Source organism: Elgaria multicarinata, chromosome 1 (assembly GCF_023053635.1).
Source record: "Elgaria multicarinata webbii isolate HBS135686 ecotype San Diego chromosome 1, rElgMul1.1.pri, whole genome shotgun sequence".
Lineage (NCBI taxonomy): Eukaryota > Metazoa > Chordata > Lepidosauria > Squamata > Anguidae > Elgaria > Elgaria multicarinata.
In genome coordinates this window covers 159,445,497-159,469,722 of record NC_086171.1, presented here as the reverse complement: position 1 = coordinate 159,469,722, position 24,226 = coordinate 159,445,497, and the positions used below count along the sequence as shown (strand labels likewise).

General features: G+C 42.5%; 1 protein-coding gene across 3 annotated transcripts in view; it reads left to right on the top strand.

Moving 5' to 3' along the window:
• The window catches only part of TEAD3 (TEA domain transcription factor 3), a 102,331-nt gene that overhangs the window by 69,234 nt on the left and 8,871 nt on the right, over positions 1-24,226 (top strand). Inside the window, exons 3-10 of one of the 3 annotated variants that reach the window (XM_063140988.1) lie at positions 10,524-10,588; positions 14,603-14,665; positions 14,792-14,854; positions 19,217-19,228; positions 19,748-19,885; positions 20,888-20,931; positions 22,497-22,558; positions 23,947-24,080. In XM_063140988.1, coding sequence (XP_062997058.1) covers positions 10,524-10,588; positions 14,603-14,665; positions 14,792-14,854; positions 19,217-19,228; positions 19,748-19,885; positions 20,888-20,931; positions 22,497-22,558; positions 23,947-24,080 — 581 coding nt within the window. The remainder of the gene's footprint in view (positions 1-10,523; positions 10,589-14,602; positions 14,666-14,791; positions 14,855-19,216; positions 19,229-19,747; positions 19,886-20,887; positions 20,932-22,496; positions 22,559-23,946; positions 24,081-24,226) is intronic. The other 2 variants (XM_063140996.1, XM_063141005.1) reach the window with 2 other exon arrangements.

Here is a 24,226-nt window from a genome sequence, read left to right as displayed (position 1 = left end):
TGATGATAATAGGGAAAAAATCATACTTGTGCATTGCTTCTAATTTGCAAAGTTCTTTACAGTCATTCACTATCCCACCTCACAGGGTTGTTGAAATTCCCATTTAGGGCCAAACTAGATGTTATGCAGGAGAGAGATATAATATTCTCTTGAGAGTGGCAGAAGCTGCTGCTGCTGCTGTTTCTATGAAAAGTAGCCATGGGAGGCTGGCAGTTTGCTTAACCCTTTCCCCTCCAGCCATTCCACCACCACCCCCATTTCAAATCATGCCATCCAGCTGCTTCTACCCATGGGGGAGAACATTATAGGAACGTGGATCTTTAACAGCCCCCTCCCAATATTTCTCTGCTCTCAGTTTCAAACTCTTAAAAACATAAGAAGAGCCACGCTGGAACAGACCAAAGACCGGTCTAGTCCAGTATTGTTCCCATTGTGGCCAACCAGATGCATTTGGGAAGCCCCCAGGCAGGACATGAGCACTACTTAAGTCAGATTGCTGCACACATGTCGCATGTAACATCTGGTTTGCCTCCTGGATGAACTAAGGCTTGACCTGCCTAAGCAAATACAATGAATCCTTTACAAAAGCAGGACTTCCCCTATTCAAATTCTGCTGTCTGTCCACTTCACTACAGAGATTATAGCAGCCGGTTTTTACACAGGAGTAAATGTACAACTGTAAGCACATCCATGAGCAACTTTTCTTATTGAAAACTGAGCACAAGTCTGCTTTCCTGGCAAGAGAAAACGACATGGTAGTTGCAGGCTCACACCCCTGACAGATGTTCATTCTTATCTATCTGTCAATTTTTTTATCCTGCCTTCCGACCAAATGGTGCTCATTCTTTGGGTAGGTTATGCTTGATCTTAACAGTTTCCAAAAGGCCTGTGCCCAATCGATTGATAGAATTTTTAGGGCAAAACAAGGTAAAATAGAAATAACGAATTATTTATTAGTAAAATAATTAATATGTTAAATACATTTAAAAGCCTGGAAAATTTAAAAAAATGTCTTTGATGCTGCTAGGCAGGCCTTGGGGAGGGGGAATTTTACAACATGGCACTGTTGCTTGGGTAGTAATTTATTTATTTATTTATTTATTACATTTTTATACCGCCCAATAGCCGAAGCTCTCTGTAATTGCAATTATTTGTCTTATTGAAGTACTGTTTGAATGTAATATATACCTGTATGCTCTGAAGAGAGACTGGCACCATTTAGTTCTACCCACCCAACCATATATATTTACATGGATTAGAAACTTCTAATTTTACACTGGAAAGTACATAATGGCTAAACTGGTTCAGAACAATAATCCGTCTAGTCTGGCTTCCTCACACCAGCAGTGGCCATGTGGCTGTTCTAGAGAGGTTATAGGTGTCTCATAGCCACCTTAAGGCTATGGTGATAAGGTAGGAGAAACATCCCTTAAATAAATACAAGAAACAAAGCTCTGTGGCATCATTTGGTAGCTTGTAAGTTAGAGTCAACCTGAATAAGAAATTGCATTCTTTGTTGCCTAATAGACACCAATGGTCTTATCAGCTCATCTGCATCATTTTATTTATTTATTTATTTATTACATTTTTATACTGCCCAATAGCCGAAGCTCTCTGGGCAGTTCACAAAAATTAAAACCATAATAAAACAACCAACAGGTTAAAAACACAAATACAAAATACAGTATAAAAAGCACAACCAGGATAAAACTTATTTATCAATTATTTGTTCTACCACAGTTGAATTTATTGTTGGGAGAAAGAAGGAGCTTATTGGACTATTTTTTGCTGTGCTTTAGCACCACCACTGCAGATGGCCAGAGGGTGGTATTGCAACTAGCTTCTCAGTAGGAACCAGGGGACACACAGGGGACAACGGACTCTATCTGACCCTAGCCTCATTCCTCAGTCTGAACAGCTCATTGCTCTGGTACAGACTGAACTGCTCTTCTACTGCCCATAGTGATATGGGTTTTCTGGAAGTTTTCCAATGGAAACATTTAAAAGCCTGGGAAATTGAGTGTTCCAGTGCTCTAAAGCTATTTGGGTCTGATTCAGCATGTTTGATTTAGAATAGACACAATAGCTTGACTACCCTAGGTTGGGTCCAAACTAATATTTAAATATTTTGTTTTGGGAGACATGGGTCTTATGTTGCCTATATTCAAAGTACATGTCAGAATATGAGTTGGCTGGAAAAATTGAAGCCTCTGATTCTGACCACTTTTGCAAACCTCAATTTAGCTGCTTGCTCTGCTGCTGCTCTTGCAAGCTTAGCAGCCATAATGAAAAGCTCACGGCCAGTTCGCACATCATGGCAGCAAATGGAGGGTTACTTAACCCACGATTTGCAGGGACACTCACTGTGTATGAGCCACTTCCCCTTTTAACCACTGGGTGGTTTAGCCGCAATTGGAGTTTGTTTGCAAAAAATGGAAGTGTCTCATGCATGGCGTTCCCACACTTTGTCACTGTGACTTGCAAACTGACCTATAGAATTTGGAGCCTTAGCGTCAGGGTGGCAAACAGAGCACAGTAGCAGCCAGGGAGTTCTCCCATCTTGCCTATAGTCCCACTGTTCCCTTCCCTTCCCCACCAACCCATTAGTTAGAAGTTTGGGGAAGTGTTTAGACATTAGCAGAATGGATGTATGATAGAAGATTGCTACTTGCTACTGCTATCACAGTAAAATAAGTCTCCCTTCTTCTTTCCATCCTACCCTCCACCAGCACACATTACAAACAGATGTCACACCTATGATATGCAATAAATAGTTAACTGTAATCTATCCAACGAGTGTGAGAATCAAGAATAGTCTAAGGCTACAATTCTGTACCCACTTATCTGGGAGTAAAATCCATTGGTAGAATTTATGTCTGAGTAGACATGAATAGGATTGTTCTGTTAGATGAAGATTTAGAAGATTTAAAAGTTGTAGAACATCAGCCAAGACAAGTACTGTAAGATCGTTAATCCATAAACTCATATTAATTAGCTGAAAAGTCAATTATTGTTAGTAAAATAAACTTTAAAAATCTGTCAGTGCAGAGCTAAGTGTTCCTAAATCTCTCAGATTTGCCAATCTCAAAAACCAATTACACCAGCAGAGAAGTGCAGCCTGCTATTTACATATCTCCCCAGTTCCCAATCAAGCTCTCAATCTTGGCCTGATCTCATCTTCCTTACAACAAGCCATCAGTTAAAGAACTGATGGGTTGTTATACAAGAGCAGGCGCTCTGCCTTCTTTTATTCCACAACCCATGATCAGCTCCCTCATAAGAGGTAGTGCAGGATGTCTGAACCTGGACCTCTGGGTTGTTTAGCAATTGGTTGTTGTTACATGGGAGAGTCATATACCAAAGGGACATCTATTATATGTTACCTTAAAGTATGCATGGGGCAGCCTATGCTGGCCATCCTGCTTTGAGCAGTTGCAAGAGTGAAATTAGTTCTGAGCCAGGACGTGTTCAGCCCACAACAGACCTGGATGAATTCTACAGAAAGGAAAGCTGCCTCCTTGTCACCCCTCCCAAAGAGGGAAAAGGGAATGAATAGCCCTGTGATGCAGCAAATCAGGTCTGTGGGGAGAACAAGCAAATAGCCAGTAAAGAGCCAAGGCGAACTCAGTTTCTTGCATACATATTTTTAAAAGTGAAATGGCTTACTAGCCATGCTATTTCCCTCTCCTCTGTGTTATATCAAAATAAGATTCATAGAGGAAAACAGGATGAACATTAAATCATATGTAAAAAGAAAATTGAAAGAAACAAAAATATGATTTTATCTAGAATTCTGATTTGGCTTTTTAAAATGTTGAATGCTCTAAGACAGGAGGAAAAATTTCCATAGGCAAAATGCAAAGTTTATTGAAGTTAGGAAGAGTGTTTTAGAAAGCTTAAGTTCTTCTCTCCCAAGTGATGGGCATGCAGTTTGCATGCATGGAAACAATGATTTAGTCAGCACAGGACCTGGACAGCCTGAGTCAATTAAAGCACTTCCCCCTCTGAAAAGTGTTTCTTTGATCTAGAGTGATGTCAGATCCCATGTGGGGGAGAGCCAGTCACAAGCAATTGTTCGAAGTTTTCTAGTTAAGGATCAGCCAATAAATATGCATATGCAATCAGGAAGGTAAGCAGGAGGGGGGAAAGAAGTTAATTGAAACTGCTTATCAAAATTAGCTGCACCTCCACATTTTTTATATAGTGATTTGTCAGGATGGCTTCGGTTCATGACAGGCCAACCTCTGTTGATGCATTGTAGCACACCTGGACTTGTGCTACAGGAAGGCCTGTGGACATGATGGTGGCATAGAATGAGGCCTAAACTGTCTGCTTAATTTTTCCATGTTGGATTATTGCCTGCTCTGTCTCAATAGACTAGAGACGGAGTTTCCAATGTGGTGACTGTGGGAACCAATATGCCCGTGGACACCTCTATTGGCATCCACCACGTTCCCTGCCCCTGATTTTTATTTTTATTTTAAAGATTCTTTTTAAAGATTGTATTTAATTAAAGAAAGTAACTGGGAGGCTGACATGCTGCAAAGCCAAGTGTCGCCCTCCAGCGCCATCTTTATTTCCACGAATGGTTATGGGCCCAAGAGGCAGTCTTAGAAAATAAAAATTGTGGGTGGCTACTGCTTCGTTTTGAAGCATGCCCAGCCACCCACAAAGAAGAAAAAAGCAAGCTGAGGTGGTGGTGGTGGTGGTGACAGGGATCATCCTGGAGGGCAAGAGGGGAGGTGGCAAGCATGGAGGGCTTTCTTGGCCTGGAATGTGTGGTGCATTTGGCCTAGGCTCTGTGTGTGTGCGTGTGCGTGTGGTTTGCTTGTTTTGGGGTGTGGTGTGTGTGTATTTCTTTGAGCAGCGCCAGTTTGCCTTCTGTGAAAATGATATTCTGTTGCTCGTTGTGAGGGCAAATAGGTGAACTGGCATTTCAGACTCAGACCCGACCTCTGTCTTGTACTCAGCTTCTTGGGCGAGTTACTTGTCTCTGAGCCTCATCAATTTGCCTTCTGAGAAATGGATGTTGGAGCAGAAAACTGTGTTCAAAATAGTGATTTTGTTTTGGTGCTCAAACCCTACCTCTGTCTTGTACTTGGCTCTTGGGCAAGTTACGTTTCTTTTAGTCTCAACATTTTGTTTTTGGGAAATGGGTATTTTGTGACTGACCATGCCCACCATGACAGCCATTTTATGAATGGGCCATGGTGGCCATTTTATGGTGGCCATTTTATGAGAGTGTCCACAAGAGTCAACATTGTGAATGTGTGCACCAACCCAAAGGGATTGAGCCCGCTTGGATTAGAGGCACAAATACATGTGGGCTCATGGGCTGTACATGCTCGAGTAGCACAATCTCATACTCTGGAATTGACTTGGGCCACCTTTGCCTTTTACAATAACTCAAGGTTTTGTTTTGTTTTTTAGCATACAGTTAGATACAAAATGTACAGTTAAAAAGAATTGTGCAGTTGGAAAGCTAATAAATGTGTAGTTGGAAAAATGAGGAAAATTATACTTATGTTATGTATATGTGTTTATTAAGAACTTAAATGACAGTGTCAGGGATAGCATGTAACACAACCTATATAAGGGTAGAATGCACTCAAGTTTCCATACTTAAAGCAAATTGCCCAAACTGTATTAAAAATATTTTTTCGATTTGGCCAAACCTCTTCTTCACTTGCATCTTCATTGCGTCCTTGTAAATACACTTAAAGTACTCCTGTTCTAAAACCTTAGGCCTGTCTTGCACCCTATGCTCCTTCTTTTGCAACCTGTGGAAACAGTTAGTCTGGGGTCTCAGCTAGCCAGTGGTGGCATATTATAATGGATGTAGATATAAGTTTTCTGTTTCTGCAGAGTTAGGTCCTGCTTTTCTTTTGCACTTAATGAGCTTCTTAGTGTTGGTGCTTCGGTAGTTAGTACCCAGGCAAAGATCATAGCAAAGTTCTTTAATTTGCCGACCCTGCGAAGAATGTGACTTTGTTCCTCAAAGCCACGGCACACACTCTCAATACACCCTTCCCTAACCTATACCCCTCTCTTCACAGAAAGCATAACTGATTGGTTGATACATACACACTAATTATATTTCTCATAACTATGACTTGCTCTCTGTGATAAAATGATTATCATCACTGTAAAATATGCTGAAGGTTCTGTTTATAATTACAGTTAAGGTATACTAGGGGTTAATGTGAAGATGGGCTCTTCTTAAAATAGCTGCTCAAATACTGCATAGTTGTTGCTGGTAATAAGAAACTTGTGGTGTTTTTTACAATACTGTCTGGAATAATATCCAGAGCACAAATGTACTAATATCAATATATCTGACTGTTCTTAAGTTTGTCTAGAAGCATTGTTCCTATTGGCCTACCTAGTTCAGTCAGCTGTTGCTGTTTTTATTAGTGCATCGGTTTTTATTATGTGAATTTTACTGTTGTATGCCATCTTGAGAGGACTCCTGCCCTAAAAGGCAGCCAAGAAATATTTTCAATAAAGAAAGCCTTGAACTCTGTTGGGCCTAGTAGTTGAGGCCTTGTCTCAAACTCAGTGTGGGAGTTAGTCTGAGCTCATACTGCAGCTGCTATAAACTGAGAGAAGATTAAAAGGTTCAAGAAGAAAGGATGAAGAACCTGCAGGCCCTGCACAAAGAACTAGAAAGAGTTCGGTGTCTGTCCTGTGATATTTTCTTTCTAAACTGCTTGCTTTAAGAAAAGAAGTAACTGCAACAATGGCTAGGTTCTGCTGAAGGTTTGAGTGAGGAGAAGTCACTCAAAGGCTGAAGAGAATGGTAGTTGCTGTAGACAGTTTTTGGAGTTCCTTGTTGGCTAGGTCAAACACAAGTCATGGTCTGCATCTTTTTCTATACAGGGATGCTTTTAGGCAGGGGAGTGGTTGTCCTGCTTTCTTTTAACCCATATGTATGCCTTTCACCCCTGAGCCCACAAACACCCAAACAAGAATATCATAACTGTTGGTTTTGCCCTACCCTGTGCCTGTTTACACTTCCCTGTGCCTGTTTGCATTCTCCTTCCCTCTTTATTGTTTACTACAACTTATTAGATTGTAAGCCTATGCGGCAGGGTCTTGCTATTTACTGTGTTATCTGTACAGCACCATGTACATTGATGGTGCTATATAAATAAATAATAATAATAATAAATAATAATAATAATAATAATAATAATAATAATATGGTGTAGAGTTGTCCTGTTTACTCTATAAGTTAACAGCAGCACACTGATAGACTGCAGGCCATATTGACTGCAGTGTAAAATGGACTAGTTATGCCAACCAATGTTGGCTCTTGGTTTTAAGTGCTCTTGGGCAAGACGCCCTCTTCAGTGACGCCTTCTCACTGCTACTATCACCAATTTTTATGGTTTCTCATTCTCTTTTTCATCATTGCTACCACTTGCTTGCTTGACAGGCAGAGTGCCGGTGTGCAAGTAGGCCTTGGCAACTCCTCCTCCTCCTTTTACCACCTCTGTCATCTGGGCCAGAGTGAGAGTCAGATGAAGAAGCAGGCTGCAATAATAAAGAGGAGCAACCTAAGGGGGCTTTTGTTAGTAGGCCCCTGTTGGGGTATGGGCCTTTGGTAGTGCCCAACTATTCCTCCCTTGATGCCACCAGCTGAATTGTGCTTAACAGGCATTCTTGGTGAAAACTGGAGAAGGTGGGAGCAGAAGATTCAACTGTCTTAACACTCACCAAAACAATCACTCATCCTGAAGTTTTATAATTGTTCTTATGCTTTCATTGCATTTGCATGGAAATTTATACCATGAGCATGCAAAAACACTGCAGAATCTTAGAAGCCACTTTCACATCATAAAAAAAGAACATGCATCATTAAAAAGGGGCAAAAAGGACATAGATTTGTGTAATATTTAAAGATGTATTGATGCACATTTTGAAATTACTATAATTTAAATAGAAATAGTTTGCTATCTAGTGCCAATTGTTGGTGTGCACACCTCCTTCTCCCATGTGTGTGTGTTTTATTGCTGTTGTTAACTAGACAGACCATCAAATAGAGGACTCTCCTCTTTAAAGTAGAACACATGGCCACACTATGAATTATTGTGAAGCTATTATAGGGAAGAATAAAATGCTTCCTTATAATTACCACACTATGAAAAAAACAATGTTTGAGAGGTACCAATTTTGGTAGCACAAGTTTGATAAGGCAGCAGAAATTGATAGATAACTCTGTTATTGAACTAAGGCAGATTCATAAACGAGTTATTGCTATGCAGTAGATAAGAACTATACTGACTCCTATGAAGAAACCGCTACAGATATAGGGTGTAAGCAAGGAGCAAAGCACACTGTGTGTTTCGTGCTTTGTGGGGTGGATGGGTGAATGTCTCACAGGACATTTGTGAAGTTGGGAAATTTGCTTTAACCCCCACCCCCTGCATTCAGTGTGGTTAATTCAATATACAATGGATCATCTAATCTGGAAATTTTTAACAGTTTTAAACCAATAAATAGTTGCCAGGCTAAACATGGGTACTTTTAATACAAAATTGCTGTGTTGCATAGCCACATTCTGTATCTTTGTCACAACTTTACCAAGAGAGGCACTAATATAAAGCACTAATTTAAGACCGGGGCCCTCCAGAACTCCCTTTCCCCAAATGAATCTTTCTTAGTCCAAAATGCATAAGTGACTGAAAAAGAGGAATATGGGGTACTATATTGTCAATCAAGATTCCAGGGGTGGTTCTTCAAGCTTTTATGGTGATTCTTTGAGCTCTGTACCTCCTTTTCCTTAACTGTGAATTAGTGTCTATGTTTGTGGGAAAGAGTGAATACAGAAAATTTAAATAAAATATCTGTGAATTGCATATAATGCTATAGTAGTGTAAGGCCTACAACAGGGGTCGGCAACCTGGCACTCGGCAGATGTTTTAGACTACAACTCCCATAATCCCTGATCATTGCCCATGTTGGCTGGGGCTGATGGGAGATGTAATGCAAAATACCAGGTTGCCTATCCTTGGCCTAGAACATAGGAACAGTGAGATACTACTGCCTTTCCTTCCAGGATAGAAGGTTCCACTAAGCCAACAGGACCATGCTGTCGCTGATAGGGTTGTAAAGAGAACACCAACTCTTAAGAGATTTGTGGAACTACTCTGCTCCAATCCCATTCAGAGAGAGCAAGTCCTCTGGGGCCTGCTTTTTTTCACCCATGTCAGGAACTATGCATATCAAGGGCTGTGCAGTGAGCCAGCTGGCTTTTATGATGAGGGCATTGTTAATGCAGTATATATCATCATTCCTTTTCCTTCTCGCATGGTGCTGTTTGACCCTGTAGCCCTACAGTGCAGAGCACCTGGTCTTGTCTGTTGAAGACTGGGATTCTGTGTGGGGTGTGGTGGTGAAGGCAGGAGGGAGGGAGAGAGACAAGGGTGAGGGGTTGTGGTACTTCTTCATTTACAGAGAGAGGCCTGTTTTCTAAGCTGACATCCAGAGCCTGCCCTGCCCAAGCAATCACAGTTGCTTCAACTTTCTAACGTTTTGCTTCTTTCTTTTCTTTTCGAGAGATCTTCTAAGTTAGCGGCAAGGGCATTTCAGCTAGCTCCAGCCACCACCATCTGGTCCATTAAAATAAATCTGCCGTGCTTCCCCCGCCCCATTCTCCCCCACCCCCACCCCGTTCGGATGGGAGGGGATGAGGAAAAAGAGAGCTCCCAGCTGCTCTGACGTTTGAATTTAGATTGGCCACAGCTGGCCTGTAAAATGTGGAGCAAAAGCTCTTCTGCTTCAAATTAGGATGCGGAGGTTGGGAAGTGCTGTTTTAAAAAGCCAGTGCCACTTAAAATACCCCATGGGGTTACGTGCCCTGTCCAATGTCGCAAAAATCAAATTCCAAGCTCTGAGGAAGCTCCATGTCCTTGACTTTTATAGCTCTTTGACCCCTTGATATGATAAAACATTTTCTTGAAATCGTTTTGGGATGGCGGGCAAACTTTCCTTACAGATTCTGGCACAGAGCTCACAATGCTCATGCGAGAGCTTGACGGTGGAATTGGGCAAGAAGCATTTGAGGTTCTCTGCGTGGTCCTCAGCAATGGCCATTGAGCCTTGGGCCTCTCCCAGTATAGTAGGAGCAGATCTAATAACAGACACCATGAGAGCTGAGGCTCCCCTGTTAATTTTCTGGGTGTCCCATGTTTGTGCCTGAGGGCACAACACTCACCAGTTTCATGTTCCTTTGCCGTCCCCTGTGGAGTGCTGTAGGTGTCTTGTTCAGTACATAAACAGTCAGGGCCTCAGGCACAGCCTCTTCTGACTGGCTGCTGTGTTCATTTGGCCAACTGTTGTGTTAGCACCACCTTCTGGTAAAATCTCATTAAGCTAGGAATTGCCTTTTGGCTCTTCTTCAGACTCGGGATGAAAGGGAGGTGGTTTTGACTTCTCAGAGGGCGGCCTTCTGTACACTAGGAAGTGTGGGGGAAGGCTCTAGCTTTCATTATGTTTTCTGTTTCCTTTCTTTGCTTTAGGTCGCAATGAATTGATAGCAAGGTACATCAAGCTACGGACAGGGAAAACAAGGACAAGAAAACAGGTAAAAATGCACTTGGTGCTTCCCTTTCCCCCTTAAAAAAGTGATAGAGAGAGGAATGAGGAAGAGGCCCTGTAAGAGCCTGCTGAAACCAGACATGTGTGCATGCAAGTTTCCATGTACATATGTGTTCCACTGCCATAATTTGATGTACCATTGAGATAGATCATGAGCACCTGAGCTAGCAGAAATTATGCAAGGGAGATCTTTAACTTTAAGGTTGTATTTCTGACTCAGTCACTAGGGTACTGTGAGATCTCCCCTTAACCTTCCTTGATGTAGTTTTTCGAAACATACATGACAGTTGTCTGTCTCACATAAAATTTATGAGAATTATCATCTGCTTATTTTATTATTTTTGGACCTTTGGTTGGAAGCCAGTATATGAAATCTATATTGACAACTGCAACTCCCAAATCTCTTGCAGCATTGGAAGCACACAAAATTGGCACAGGCTTTTAAGAATCCTCTTTACAGAATTAGATGGAATTGGAGGAGTCCTACAAGTTTGCATTATTTGCCCATATCCATTAATTCAAACTGCCTGAGCTCCCATCCAGAATCCCTGCAGGGGGCTAGTCCCAGTACTATTTTGACTGCACCACTAGACTAAGAAGAATCCTGAAGCAGAAGCATAGGCACAGCACAATAAAAGATGCCACATAGCGATGAAAGTGGTAGATTGCCAGAGCGAAAGGTTTTTATTTCAAATCACGAGTGACCAATAAGGAAAATTATTCACCCAGCAATTGTTGCTTCCAGCTTTCCTCTTGGCTGTAGAGGAAATCTGGAATCTATAGAGGCTGAGGACATATATACGGCATGGGTACTTGTGTCAAGCTAATTTCATTTTAGTTTTGTCATTCGCTGCCATGGAGTTTTTGTATGTGTGTATTGCCCATACTACACAAGTTCTTCCTTCTTGAATGTCAGGCTGGATCTTTTTTTCTTAATAAATATTAAATTCAAACAATATAATCTTCTTTACTGACTAACTTGGATTTAGTGTATCCAAAACAAAAGGGAAGGAATCTGAATGGTCCTAGATTATGAAGCAGCTAAATTTTTAGTTCTTGTCAACAAATTAGATTAAAGCTGTGTCCAGGTGAATTGGTGCATGGGTCTATTAAGTCAAATTCACAAGCATAAATAAAAAGAAAAAGGCTGCAATAGTGAAAGAGTTGGGGAAATGGCCAGGAAGAGAGACTTGAGTTTTAATGAGATACGGGATTTTATGTCAGGAAAAAGTGGAATGCAAACCAGTAACAAACCATGGCCTGTGGTTCAGGCTTTACTCCCTCCTTGTGTAAATAATGGCAGCAGATTGCACAAAAATCAGGCTGGAGGCAACCATTGGGTTTTTAGATCATCTTTGGGGCTCTTTGAGTAAGTTTGTATAGCACTCTCCCGTGCTTCTGGTTCATCCTTAGTCTGCAACTGAAAGAGTAGAAAACAGAATAGGGGCAGAGAAGGTAAGCTACTGCATGCATCTACTGTGTGTGTCTCTTGCTCTGCCCTGGGGAGACATTGGTGCAGGGTCAGCAGAAATGCCATGCTGAGTTGTGGGATTGGGTCTACAGATTGAGTTCACCTGAAAAACTCCTCATACAGGCAGGGCTTTTGGTGGCAATGGTGTGTGTTCCTCTTGCACTAGTCAATACACATTTGTGCTCTACAATCTAATCAGTTTAGATTGTGTTTAGAATTCATGGAGCAGTTGACAGTAGGTCAGTCCACAACCTAATTTGGAACATCTCTCAAAAGGATATGGAAAACAGCTCCAGGTCTTCGTATTTAGTTGGTATGTAACTTCTATGCTGTGATGACTTGGGAAGTAAAATTGCAGATATATCCAGAATTCTTGGATGGTCAAATGTACCTGCAACCAAGGGTATGGCGAGAGAATTCCTCCTTGCACCCTCCAAACATGCAAGAGAAACACAGGATGTTTAGGCTTCAATGGTGGGCAATAGTAGGTTTCCATGTGGAATTCCCAGCTCTCAATAGCTACATTGCTCATATTGAATGACATATTGATAAAAGTTGTTGTATAGTGGAAGGGGTAATACATTCTAAACATTCATTTGCAAAAAATCTCACCAGCTTCCCCTTCTATGTCCTTGTATTGTTTCCTTCCTTAGTATAATACAGTTGGAAATGTAAAGTATGTGCTGGTCTCTCTCTAGACATTTGTAGCTACTGAAAGTGAATCTAGATTTGAGGAGCTTTACATTACATGTATCTGCAGCCATTCTTCTCACCCCCACTCATGTCCAATATTTGCTACCCCTGTAACTTTCTGGTGAAGCTTTAGGTTGTGAGTAATTGGAACAGGCTAATAACACTGTCCTATATACATTTAATTGGATTCCAACCTGAAGCATGTAGGAGGAGTCCTTATGGCTGGCAAGGCATGTATAGCCTCCATTGTGAAAAAGAGCAGACTTAACTTGTCTTTTGCTATTGCCTGCCTTACTGCACCTCACCAGCAATGCTAATCATAGTCGAGAGCTTCGGCTATGGGGTGGTATATAAATATAATAAATAAATAAATCATTGGTATAGAATAAAATCCATACAGAGGAAAAAGGGATAAATTAGGAGTAGAGGGGAAAACCATACAAGTTGGTGTAGTCTGTGGTCTTCTCATCTGTGTTCTCAAATTTGTAAAAGAGCCATTTCTTCTTTCTGTGGATCATTTGCAATATCCTGATTATGTTTTTATAATGCAGGAATATGCATTGTAATTTCCACAAAGATTGTTTCTGGAGGTAGGTTTAAGCCAAATATAAACTGCCTTTCTATCCAAAATACTCATCCCTCAAAGTCATATAATTATCTTAGAATCATGGAATAGTAGAGTTGGAAGGGGCCTATACAGCCATCGAGTCCAACCCCCTGCTGAATGCAGGAATCCACCTTAAAGCATACCTGACAGATGGCTCTCCAGCTGCAGTGACTGGGTTTGCACTATTGCCATGACTCATTGCGGCTTATTTAAACCATAACAAGCAGACACCATTCTCAGTATTCAAGCCAAAGCTTGTCATGTTACCTGAACCCACAGAACATGGGTTATGTGAGGCTTAAACCCACCTTGGTTTTAATTAACCTTGGTGGGCTGTTTGATTATGTGAACTGTTTTGCAGAAGTGGCTTAGGGCCTTGGTCATACAAAGACTGCCATCTATTAGTTCTTAGTGCTTAATGGTAAAAAGCCGCTGTGTATGTATGGTGGTGCTTGGCTCTAAAAGGGTCATGGAAGGAGACTCAGAGTTCTCTCTGAGGATACTTTCAAGCTTGTTTGTCTAAAATTTGGTTCTTTAATTTTTTAACAACTTCTATGGCTGGAGTAGATGTGATTAACCTGTGAGATGGTAGTTATAACCCTACTTCTATATTCTTCTTTGAAGGCAGTTTTGCAAAGAGCTGGAAAAGATTTCATCTTTCTAGGTACTAATATTCATGTTTTAAGAACCATTAAGATTTTTGACTGCCTGAATAGAAACAGTATTCAGCATTGGATATTTTGGGCTGTATGAAAGCCATTGATTCTATTGTTTGGTTAAATTAGTACACCTGGGTTTGTGTAGCTTGGAGAGTGGTCATGTGGTAAAGACATGAAGCCGCAAAATGTTAAGTTGGAAGTAGTCCCTGAAGCCAAGACAATCAGTAGTGTGTAGAAGTCTCTGAATGATAATAAGTAAGAAGTTGATAATACTAGTGTGTTGGAGATGAAGCTACATTCTGAAATGCAGTTTTCCAGGGATAATACCCCAAATGTTACATACCATTGCATTCTGTGGGTCTGTAGCAGTTTCTTGCAGTTGATCCTTTCGATCAGCGCTAACTGCCATTCACTCTGAGAGCTGATATTCCTCCTCTGGAACCTCAACTGGCTTGGGAGGCCAGTTTGTGTCACCTGGGTGCTTGAAGCACTGTTGTCACGCAAAACAATGTGGGATCATATCTTCATTCTGTTTGTGTTTTCCTTTTTGAATGGCTTGGCGGGGACTAGGTGTCCAGCCATATACAGGTTCTAGCTCGGAAGAAGGTGCGAGAGTACCAGGTTGGCATTAAGGTACGTTGGAGACCCTGCCCATGCGCCGTGGTGTTTGAGCATGGGCAGCCCCCTCTCCTTCCTCTCCTTTCCTCTGGTTGACGGCTCTGCTGTTTTCCCCCTCTCCTTCTGCTTTTCTCTCTGCAGGTCTCTAGCCACTTGCAGGTTCTAGCCAGACGGAAATCTCGTGAGATTCAGTCCAAGCTGAAGGTACGCGCTTCCCCGGCTTTCCCACCTTTGAGCCATGGCCATGCTGGCAACTAACCTGCTGCGCTCTGTGGTTACTGCTCTTTTCCTTTTATGTCTTTGCTCCCCTCCCTTTGTTCCTGGGACCAGACATGTTCAGAGTTCTGCTGAGGGAAGAGAGAGCAGGAAGGCAGATGCGATAGAGTACCTCCATTTGGCAAAATCTGGCTAGGACTGCCTCAAAAGGTCTAGTCCATTTTCTCCCAAAGTAGTGAAGCCTTCCCATGTCAGGAGCTAATTGCACTCAGGAGGACGGGAGTGGTGCATTTCCAATAATATATGAAGTCCTCAGGTTGGTGGTATGGCAAGTGACAGCTCTGGATTTATCCATGGGCATCTGCTGCTATTTCCCATCTAGTGTGTTTGACTTTGGTCTATCCCTCTGTGCAAGTGCTCCATTGTAGCCATAACAATTTGGACCTTGCCTTAGTCAGGGAAGCCATGTAAGATTGGCGGTGGGCCCATATTGTGGGCTGACATGAGTCAATTGCCACCGCTGCTGAGTAGTGACAATAGGACCATGGGGCACCCTTCTTGTTCAGTTCCAGCTCACTGAAGTTTTCTACATGAGGCATTTATTCTGCACTCATTATTCCTCCCTCACGATTGTTGATGGGTGCTTTAGAAGATGTCATGACCCTTCAGTTTTGCTTCTGTTATTTAAGAGCATTTTTCCTGGAAGGATGGATAGAGTGGGGGAAATGGGGAAGTGAAAAAAATGCATTTCCTCACTTGTGCTATTCTGTTATACCATGGTGCCACCTAGAGATTATGTAGCAGAAAAGCAGGTAAGGAAAAGCTCTTTGTGTAGAGGTCAGATCTCAGTTCTGCAACAAAACCAAAAGTAAATGCAGCGAATTAACAGCCACATTTAGAAAAGCTCACTACTGGGTTAGTCAAAAGGTCAGAACCATAGTTCCTAAGCAGGGTTGACCATTGAAGCAACAGATTAAAACAGCAGCTATACCAAAAAAAAAAAGCATCTACCCCATCCCCCCAGCACTTTTGAAAGCTTTTTCTATAGAAAATTTGTTCATACAAGTTGTGGATATACACATTCTGATTGCTAGACTGTGTTTTGTGAATAAGTAATATTTTCATATATTTTTTAAAAAAACTGTCAGTGTGTGCAGTGGTCCACCTAGGGTGGTTTAACTGTCTTAGCAGATATAGGAACATGTGAGATCAGAGTCTCTATCTGTCATCCAGATAGGAAATATGATAGTATAAGAATATTTTGCCAAGAAGGCCCATATAATAGGATGACCTGATTAGGATGGAGATGCATAGAGCCAGAGATGAGCATCTTCTGTCATAGGCTTGCTTGTCCTGATTCAGGATGCTTGGAGCAAGATCATGGGACCAGGAGCCAAGGAAGTCGAGCAAGGGTAAAACTGGAGAGCTTTTATCCTGTGATTGCCTTTCCTTTTCTTCTGTGGTTGGCTTTCCTTTTCTTCTTTCTTCTGTAACTGGAGATTGGCTAACCTTTCTTATAACCCTTTCCTCTGTGTGTTCTGTGTATTGTGTTTTGTCAAGTAAGGTGCCTGTAGAGGGCATATATGGGGAGCGGATGTATTAAGGGAGGGAGGGAGGGGTATTTCATACTGATATTGGTTCTCTGTTCATGCTTGTTGTTTGATATATGCATTGGAAAGTACCTAGAGATTCCAGCCCTGGGAATTATGCAAACTGCTTGATCCAAAATATCCTCCCTTCCCTTTCTAGAGTCCACAAAGGCAGCAGTTGCAGTAAACAGGTTGAAGAAGCCCAAGGATAGCATGTCTCCCCATCCTCCCCAAATAAAGAAGATCTTGGCTAGTCCACAAGTGTATTAAATTGCTCTACATGTATAGGCTAAAGCTCAACGTTCAGTATGACCTAATAATAGAATCTCTTGCAGTTGAAGAGCAGCACAGAACAGTGAAAAAGGCCTTTCAGAGGATCTAGCCTTGCAGCCACTAGCAAATTTTATATGATGATGGAATGTAACTGTAGAACAGTTTTGAGTTCTTCTTTAACCTGATTTGTAGCTCATCTTTCACAAATGATAGTAAATACATTGCCTCAGAGTTAGGGTTGGCATGCCTATCAATTGACACCTATTAATTGACTATGGTAAATTTTTTGGTCAAATATTTCAAGAATGCCAGTGTGTAGAGGGCAGCTAACTTTTTTATTTCATTATGCTGTCAAGTGTTAGCAAAGGCAGAAGTGAAGGCTGCCCTGAAGCACTCAGGAGCAAAACCTAGCAGCATAAGAAACCTTCTGTTACTGGCTACCTACTGTAACATCAGACATGCCCAAAGAGGGACAGAAGTATTCATCAGAGGCAAAAACACCACCTAATGGGTGGAGTGATCCCGGTTCTGGTCTTCACTCCTGTTGAAATCTTATACCCATTTACACAGGATTAAGCCCAACTAAACTCAATAAATAGGCATATATACTTTGCACTGTCACACATTAGGTGATGTTGGGCCATTCACAAACATTCAGCCAAACCTACCTCACAGGGTTGTTGTAAAGATATAGTGGGGGAACGGTTGGTGCCACCAAGAACCCATTGCAGAAAGGGTGGAATAAAACTGCAATCAAATACATAATGTATGACCATTCTTTTAAAGTTAATCTTACTGTTCCATAGCTATCCAATTAGTTTCTTGTAATTAGCATAAGTATCCAACCTGTTGGTACTTATTTTGTAGCGATAGGTTCGATACTTAAACAATTTTTTTTAAGAAACCCAAAACTTTGTTTTGTAACATTAATGCTTTAAAGATACTTCACCATTATTTAACCAGTCAAATGCCCAACCCTACGCAGACGCCAAAATTAATCTTGTTGAAGCTTATCCTTGGGTGCAAAAAGGGTACCTTGAGTGTGTAGCTGTTACGTTTAATGGAGTCACATTAACTAAGCCATTTTGTTCCTGCTTGTGTTTCTGGGGCATTGTGTATTCTTATGCTGAAATAGTGGCTTTATAGCCTCTCCCGTGACACCCTTGTCCATTCTACTACATTTCTAGAAATTATTAAAACCACCACCTAAAGCCACTATATGCTGAAAGATTAAAATGGGCCCTGTCAGCAGGCTTATAAGCTAATAGTAGAAAGGAAAGAGTTGGCAAAAAAATCAAGAAAAGCCAGGGTGGAAAAATACATATACATATATGAGAGAAAGAGATTTTTATAGCTGCATTGGAAGGAGTGCTCAGAAAATAGGCTCCCCAACTCTGACCTCACTATGTTGTTGCAAGCCTACCTGAGAGGACCTTTTTATATGTCCATAAGTTCTGCTCTGTTCTTTCCAGCACTCCAGTCCGGTATTGCAGAACCCCACTCCGCATCAGCCCAACATGGTTTCAATGTCTCCAAATGGAGGGCCAAACGGAGAAATGGTATCCATAACCCAGTTTGCCACCATAGTCTTTAAAGGAAGAGTCAAAGTTACAATGAAAAAAAATGCAAAAGATCTATTGGCTACCTGTATGCAAGCTTAGGGCTCTGCAGGTTAGCCCATCACAAGTACCAAAGAATAATTTAATTACATGAGTAGTTAACTAACTCCTTCTCTAGCACTATGACTGCTCTGAGAAATATATGCACACAGCCCAAAGAACCTAAACTTCTTCATATTCCCTAATATGTTTTTTATCTGTTCTGTATATATTTACTGGTACATGGCGGAAGAGTGCAGTGAGCAGACCTGGTGCATTGTTTGCACGAGTATCTATGCAATCTGTGAAAAAAAAATGTTATCATCCATAGCTTGGGCCAGATTTGTAGACGCGCAAAACAGAATAGTCTGTTCCAGTCTTTTTCAGGCTTCAACCGCATTCCCCTTGATTGGTAAATATGAAAAAAAAGTTACCTGTTGAGATAAGCCTCGTTTCATCCATGCCTTTCTCATTCTCCTTGAACCATGGGTCCCAGGTCATCATGTGGATTCAATGAAAGAGATTACACTAGAAATCACCCTGAATCAGGTGTAGTCTGTTTACAAAATGAAGCTTGACATAGGAACATAGAAAGCTGCCTTATACTGAGTCAGACCATTGCTCCATCTAGCCCAGTATTGTTAACACTGACTGGCAGCAGCTCCCCAGGGTTCCAGGCAGGAGTTTTTCCAGCCCTACCTGGAGATACCGGGGATTGAACCTGGGACCTTCTGCATGCAAAACAGGTGCTTTGGCCACTGAGCTATGGGTTCCATTATATGGATAGCTGTTATGATTTATGTAGGCTCCCCACTCCATATCTCAGTGTCCAGTATGATAACCAAGGTACTAACCATGTTTCTTTCTTTCTTTTCCCCGCCTTCACACAGGCTATGAACTTGGTAAGTGCAGCTCAGTTTTGTCTCTGTCCCATCAATTCCCTATGGATAGGTACTGCTGAGGAAAAGATCTAGAGGGCACAAATCCTTATGCTCCTTAAAGACTAAAATGAGGTGCAGGGCTGCTAGAGGTGCAAACTTTAATACCTTTTGGGGAGCTTGAATGCGAACCTGCATAGCACACCAGCATGGATGTTTGTGCTCTGCCCTTTTGAGCTCCAGGTTTGTTGTACAGCACTAAAGGATTTATTCTCCATGACTAGCAGGATCCCTGAAAAGTGAGCTTTGAGGGGCGGGTAAGGGGGAAATAGTGACAACATTCTAAGCTGTTTTAAGAACCAGTTTGCATGAATGGTTTACTGCCAGCATATTTTGAACCCAGGCTGAAAACAAGCAGTCTTAATGCAACTAACAAATGTTGTGTAAATTGATTCTTAATTCCAGAAGATGGTTATATTTGTGGGTTTTCAAGATTTGGATTCGTAACTCCTCTTCCTCTTTCTCTTCTGTTCCCTTTTGAAGGATCAGGTTTCGAAAGACAAGGCTCTGCAGAGTATGGCTTCCATGTCATCGGCACAGATCGTATCTGCCAGTGTCCTGCAGAACAAGCTCAGCCCCCCTCCTCCACTCCCTCAGGCTGTCTTCTCTGCTGCTCCCAGGGTAAGAGATGCTCCTGACGGTTCAGGACAGTCAGGCTCAAAGGGGCGACCTGGCAGTAAATGCTACCACTGTGTTATGGAGAGTAGTGGTGGGCGTGGCACAAAGAGGAGGCTTATTTCCATATTTGATGGCGTAATTCTAACCAATAGGCTTTGTTTGGAACTTTTTAGACCAGGGGTGGGCCACTTCTTTGGCCCTGATGGCTGCATGCAGTGCCAGGTGGTAGATCAGGGCCACATATGAGTGCTCACCTGCACACTTTCCCACCCTCCCACACATCTTAGTGTACAGGCATGGAGAGGCTTAATCCTTCCTTCCCTGCCCGCAGAGTTCAAGGGATGGGATCAGTGGGAGTTGGGATTGGAGCTGGGTGTGTGGGAGGTTAAAGCTTCCCTCCCCACCACTTGCAATTCGGAGGCAGGGTGCTATTAGCAGTGAGGAAACAACAATATCTGCATCAGGATTGCTGATGTTCTCTGGTTGATAGTTGATGGGCTGGGCAGGTGTTTCATGGGCCATTGATGGCCCATACCTGTTCTAAACACACCTTTTCATTGTGTGTTCCATCCCCAGCACACATCACCCTTATTCTTCTTAAATGCGTTTACACATTTTTGACAAACCTAACACATATTCTTCTCCAACTTCTGCTCCGTTCCCTTCGCATATGGGAGTTCCTCCAATCCCCTCATCTAATCTTTCTTATTTACACACACCAACACCACATTGTTGTGGCTTATCTGACCCAGCCTTTCCCCTTAGTGGTTTACCGGAGGATGGAGAAGGGCACAGACTTCGTGTGGATCTCCCAGTTGATCCAGCCCTCCCTTCTAGTGGCAGTATTTCCAAACTATGCGACAGAAAAAGTGTCATGTAGGCTGGCTGTTACTACCATTACATAACATTACAAACCCTTAAACTGCTTGGATCGGAGCAGCAGAAGCCATGCAGCTGTCGGGAATATCCCTGACGCTATTTCCTACATTCTTTTTGTTTCCACAGTTTTGGAGTGGGCCTATCCCAGGACAGTCTGGACCTTCTCAGGAGTAAGTAAAGGCATCTGTGAGCTTTCGACATGACTTTTGAAGAGCAAGCACTTGGATTGCATACTTGCATGGCATACTAGTTAGCGAAAGGCCCTAGTGGTGAATTTCTGAATCATTCCACAGAAGCCAGAGCCAAATTGAGCAAGTTGCTCATTTCTGCCTGGGTTTCTAAAATGCTATGCTCACATTTTTTCCAAAATAAGACCGATTCAAATGGAATCATAGTGGGATTTACTCCCAACTCAAGTCTCATATAGGGGAACCCATTTATTTGAAAACTCTTCCATGTAAACCAGGGATGCAGGACCTCAGGACTGAGGCATCAACCCCTGCAGTATCAGAGGCAGTGTCCTGCTTGTGGGTCCCTGGCCGATGGCTGGTTGGCCACTGTGTAAACAGGGTGCTGGACTAGATGGACCCGTGGTCTGATCCAGGGTGGCTCCTCTTATATTCTTCTGTGCCTGTTCGGCCCTCTGGGGTTCCCCGGAAGGCCACACACATATCCCTGCCCCATCCTTTTCTTATGTGATAAGCTTTTGACATGGCACACAGTATTCATTTGGTGGGGTGGTGCTTTCAAACAACTCCTCAGCTGTGTACTGTTCTACCTAAGAATATCAGAAGAGCCATGTTAGATCAGACCACAGGCCTATCTAGTCCAGTATTCTGTTCCCGCAGTGGCCAACCAGATGCCGGTGGCAAGTCTAGAAGCAGGGCATGAATATAATAGCACCCACCTGCTTGTGTTCCCCAGCAACTGGTTCAGATTCTGAAATGGTAGGCAAGGCAGATGAGGAGAGGAAGGAACACTCTGGGGTTTTATGGCTCTAAGTATAAGAGAAGCTACCCAAGATTTATCAGGCAGGGCAATCCTATTACTGGGTCAGCTCAGGAGGAGCTGCCAGGCTCTAACCAGCAAGGCAGAAACGGGGTTTGAGTGTCAAAAAAAAACCCACCTCTGGATTTTGTTGTTTTTGTTACTATTTCCCTCCCCTTCCAAGCAATGGGAGAAAAATAATTTAGGGAATGGTCTATAACTTTCTCCATGTTGAGAGCATGGAGAGGGACTGAGTGAGAGGCCAGCACACTCATTTGGATTTGGAGCCTCTCCTGCTGCAGCCACATCACTTTATTTTATTTTATTTATTTATTGCATTTTTATACTGCCCAATAGCCGAAGCTCTCTGGGCAGTTTACAAAAATTAAAACCATAGAAACCATTCAAAATACAAAACAAACAGTATAACAGCATAATGTAAAATACAATATAAAAACATGCCACCAATTCTCCCCCCTCTGATGTCAGAGAGGGAAGAGACATGGAATTATACCCAGGGGACAGGCAGGAGGATCGTGATCAGATCTCCCTAAAGGCCAGAGCTCTGCTTCTGACCTTGGTGGGGAAGATCTGATCTCCCCTATGGCCCTTGGGATGCCATAGGATTGCAGTCTTACTGATCTCTAGGAGACCTCCTCCTCTGACTGATTACAGGTATGAATGGATTAGAGGCAAGTTTATTAAATAAGACCCTGACTAACTTATTCAATGCTATTTTGTTTTTCAGCATTAAACCTTTTGCACAACCAGCCTACCCCATCCAGCCACCTATGCCTCCATCACTAGCCAGTAAGTAGTTTGGCTCACCTGGTTTCTCCAACAAACTGATGCTCTGCTTCCTAAAATAACATTTTTGTTGGCTTCCCTGCCATTTCCAATATCAGCTTCTACTTATTTATACACTTAGCTCTAGCTGTCTTCTGTCATTACGGAGGACCTCTCTCTGAGTCTTGGTCCAGCCAGGATGGTGGACCTCTCCTGCTTCATTCAGAGAGACTGAATATGTTCTTGCTGCATGGCAAAGGGTTATGTTTTCTCACTTTGCCCCAAACGATGATAGAACCTGTGAATTTTCTCCTTGCAGAGCAAGGAGAATCTGGGTGGGGTGCAATCTAGATTGGAAAAATGATGCAGCGGGAGGATTAACCCCTCCCCCCCCCAATGTTGCCACAACCATTTTTTAGTCTTACAAAAAAGAAAAAAGGACATCTAATCATGGGTCTCCCATCACTTTGCTGTATTTGACTGAAAGGTTTTCACCTTCACGTTGCCTGAGGTGGAATTTTGCAGGTTTCTGATGCACCGTGTGAGTGCAACAAATTCTTATAAGCTATGTGCTCTTTGAGTTGGGTCAGTGCTTGTCCCTAGTCCATCGTCACAGCGGACACTCTGAAACCAGAGTCAGCATGAGCTGCATTGTCTTCACAACCAAGCTCACATGAAGCTTGCATGGAAGGCAATGGAGAGATCAGCACTAAAATGGAAATTTGGCAAAACTATTTAACCAGATGATAGAGAATTCACACCATAATTGCTCTCAATCTTTTAAATTTGACCCGGTAGGAGGATCTTTGCCTAGTTTGAGCAGAACCTGCCTACTGTATTAGTCTTCTAGGCTGTCCTTTGATCTCTTTATTTTATCCCCCAGCTCCTCATCAGTGAGATGGATTGTGTGGGTGGAACACCTTGCTGATAGCAGGAAATGATGTATTTCTTCAGGAAGCTTATCTGTCGGGGAACAGGAGGGTGACTTCTTGGATTGCTGTAGTATCTAGGAATTTAAACCAAGCTTTACCTAGAAAAGATAGTCCATTTCATCTTACCCTTTAGTTGATCTGGAGTTTGAGACTGCTAGTCAATTCTACCTTTTTGTTTACAGGCACCCTTGGTTTAACGTACAGGATAATCTCCATTTTACTACTGCTGTCTCCCAATTGCATAAAGTCCAGAACCTTTTGCAGAAATGAAATATGCAGGTTCAGACTCTGAATTCTTGTAATTTGAGAGCATGGTTACTTTGTAATTGACATCTAGGCAATAATGAAGGAAATAGTCCTTGACCACTTGAAACGATGGGCAACTGAGCTGTATCGAAGCCTAACAGGTTTCTCCTCGCCTCTGCAGCTGAAACCTCCCCCTACAGTCCTCAGGAATGATACAACACTTTCTTCTTCTAGGCTACGAGCCCCTGGCTCCTCTCCCACCTGCTGCCTCGGCTGTGCCAGTCTGGCAGGACCGCACCATCGCCTCTACCAAGCTGCGGCTCCTTGAGTATTCAGCGTTCATGGAAGTGCAGCGTGACCCTGAAACGGTAACTCTTAAGGAAGAATGTTTAGCACTGCTCCTCCCCCCGCTGGGCTGGGATGTGGGGGAGAGGTGATGGACTTTTCCTGCTGTTACTAAAGAATAGGTTCTGCAGATTAGTATCCTATCTTGGTGCTTGCATAAAGCCTGGCC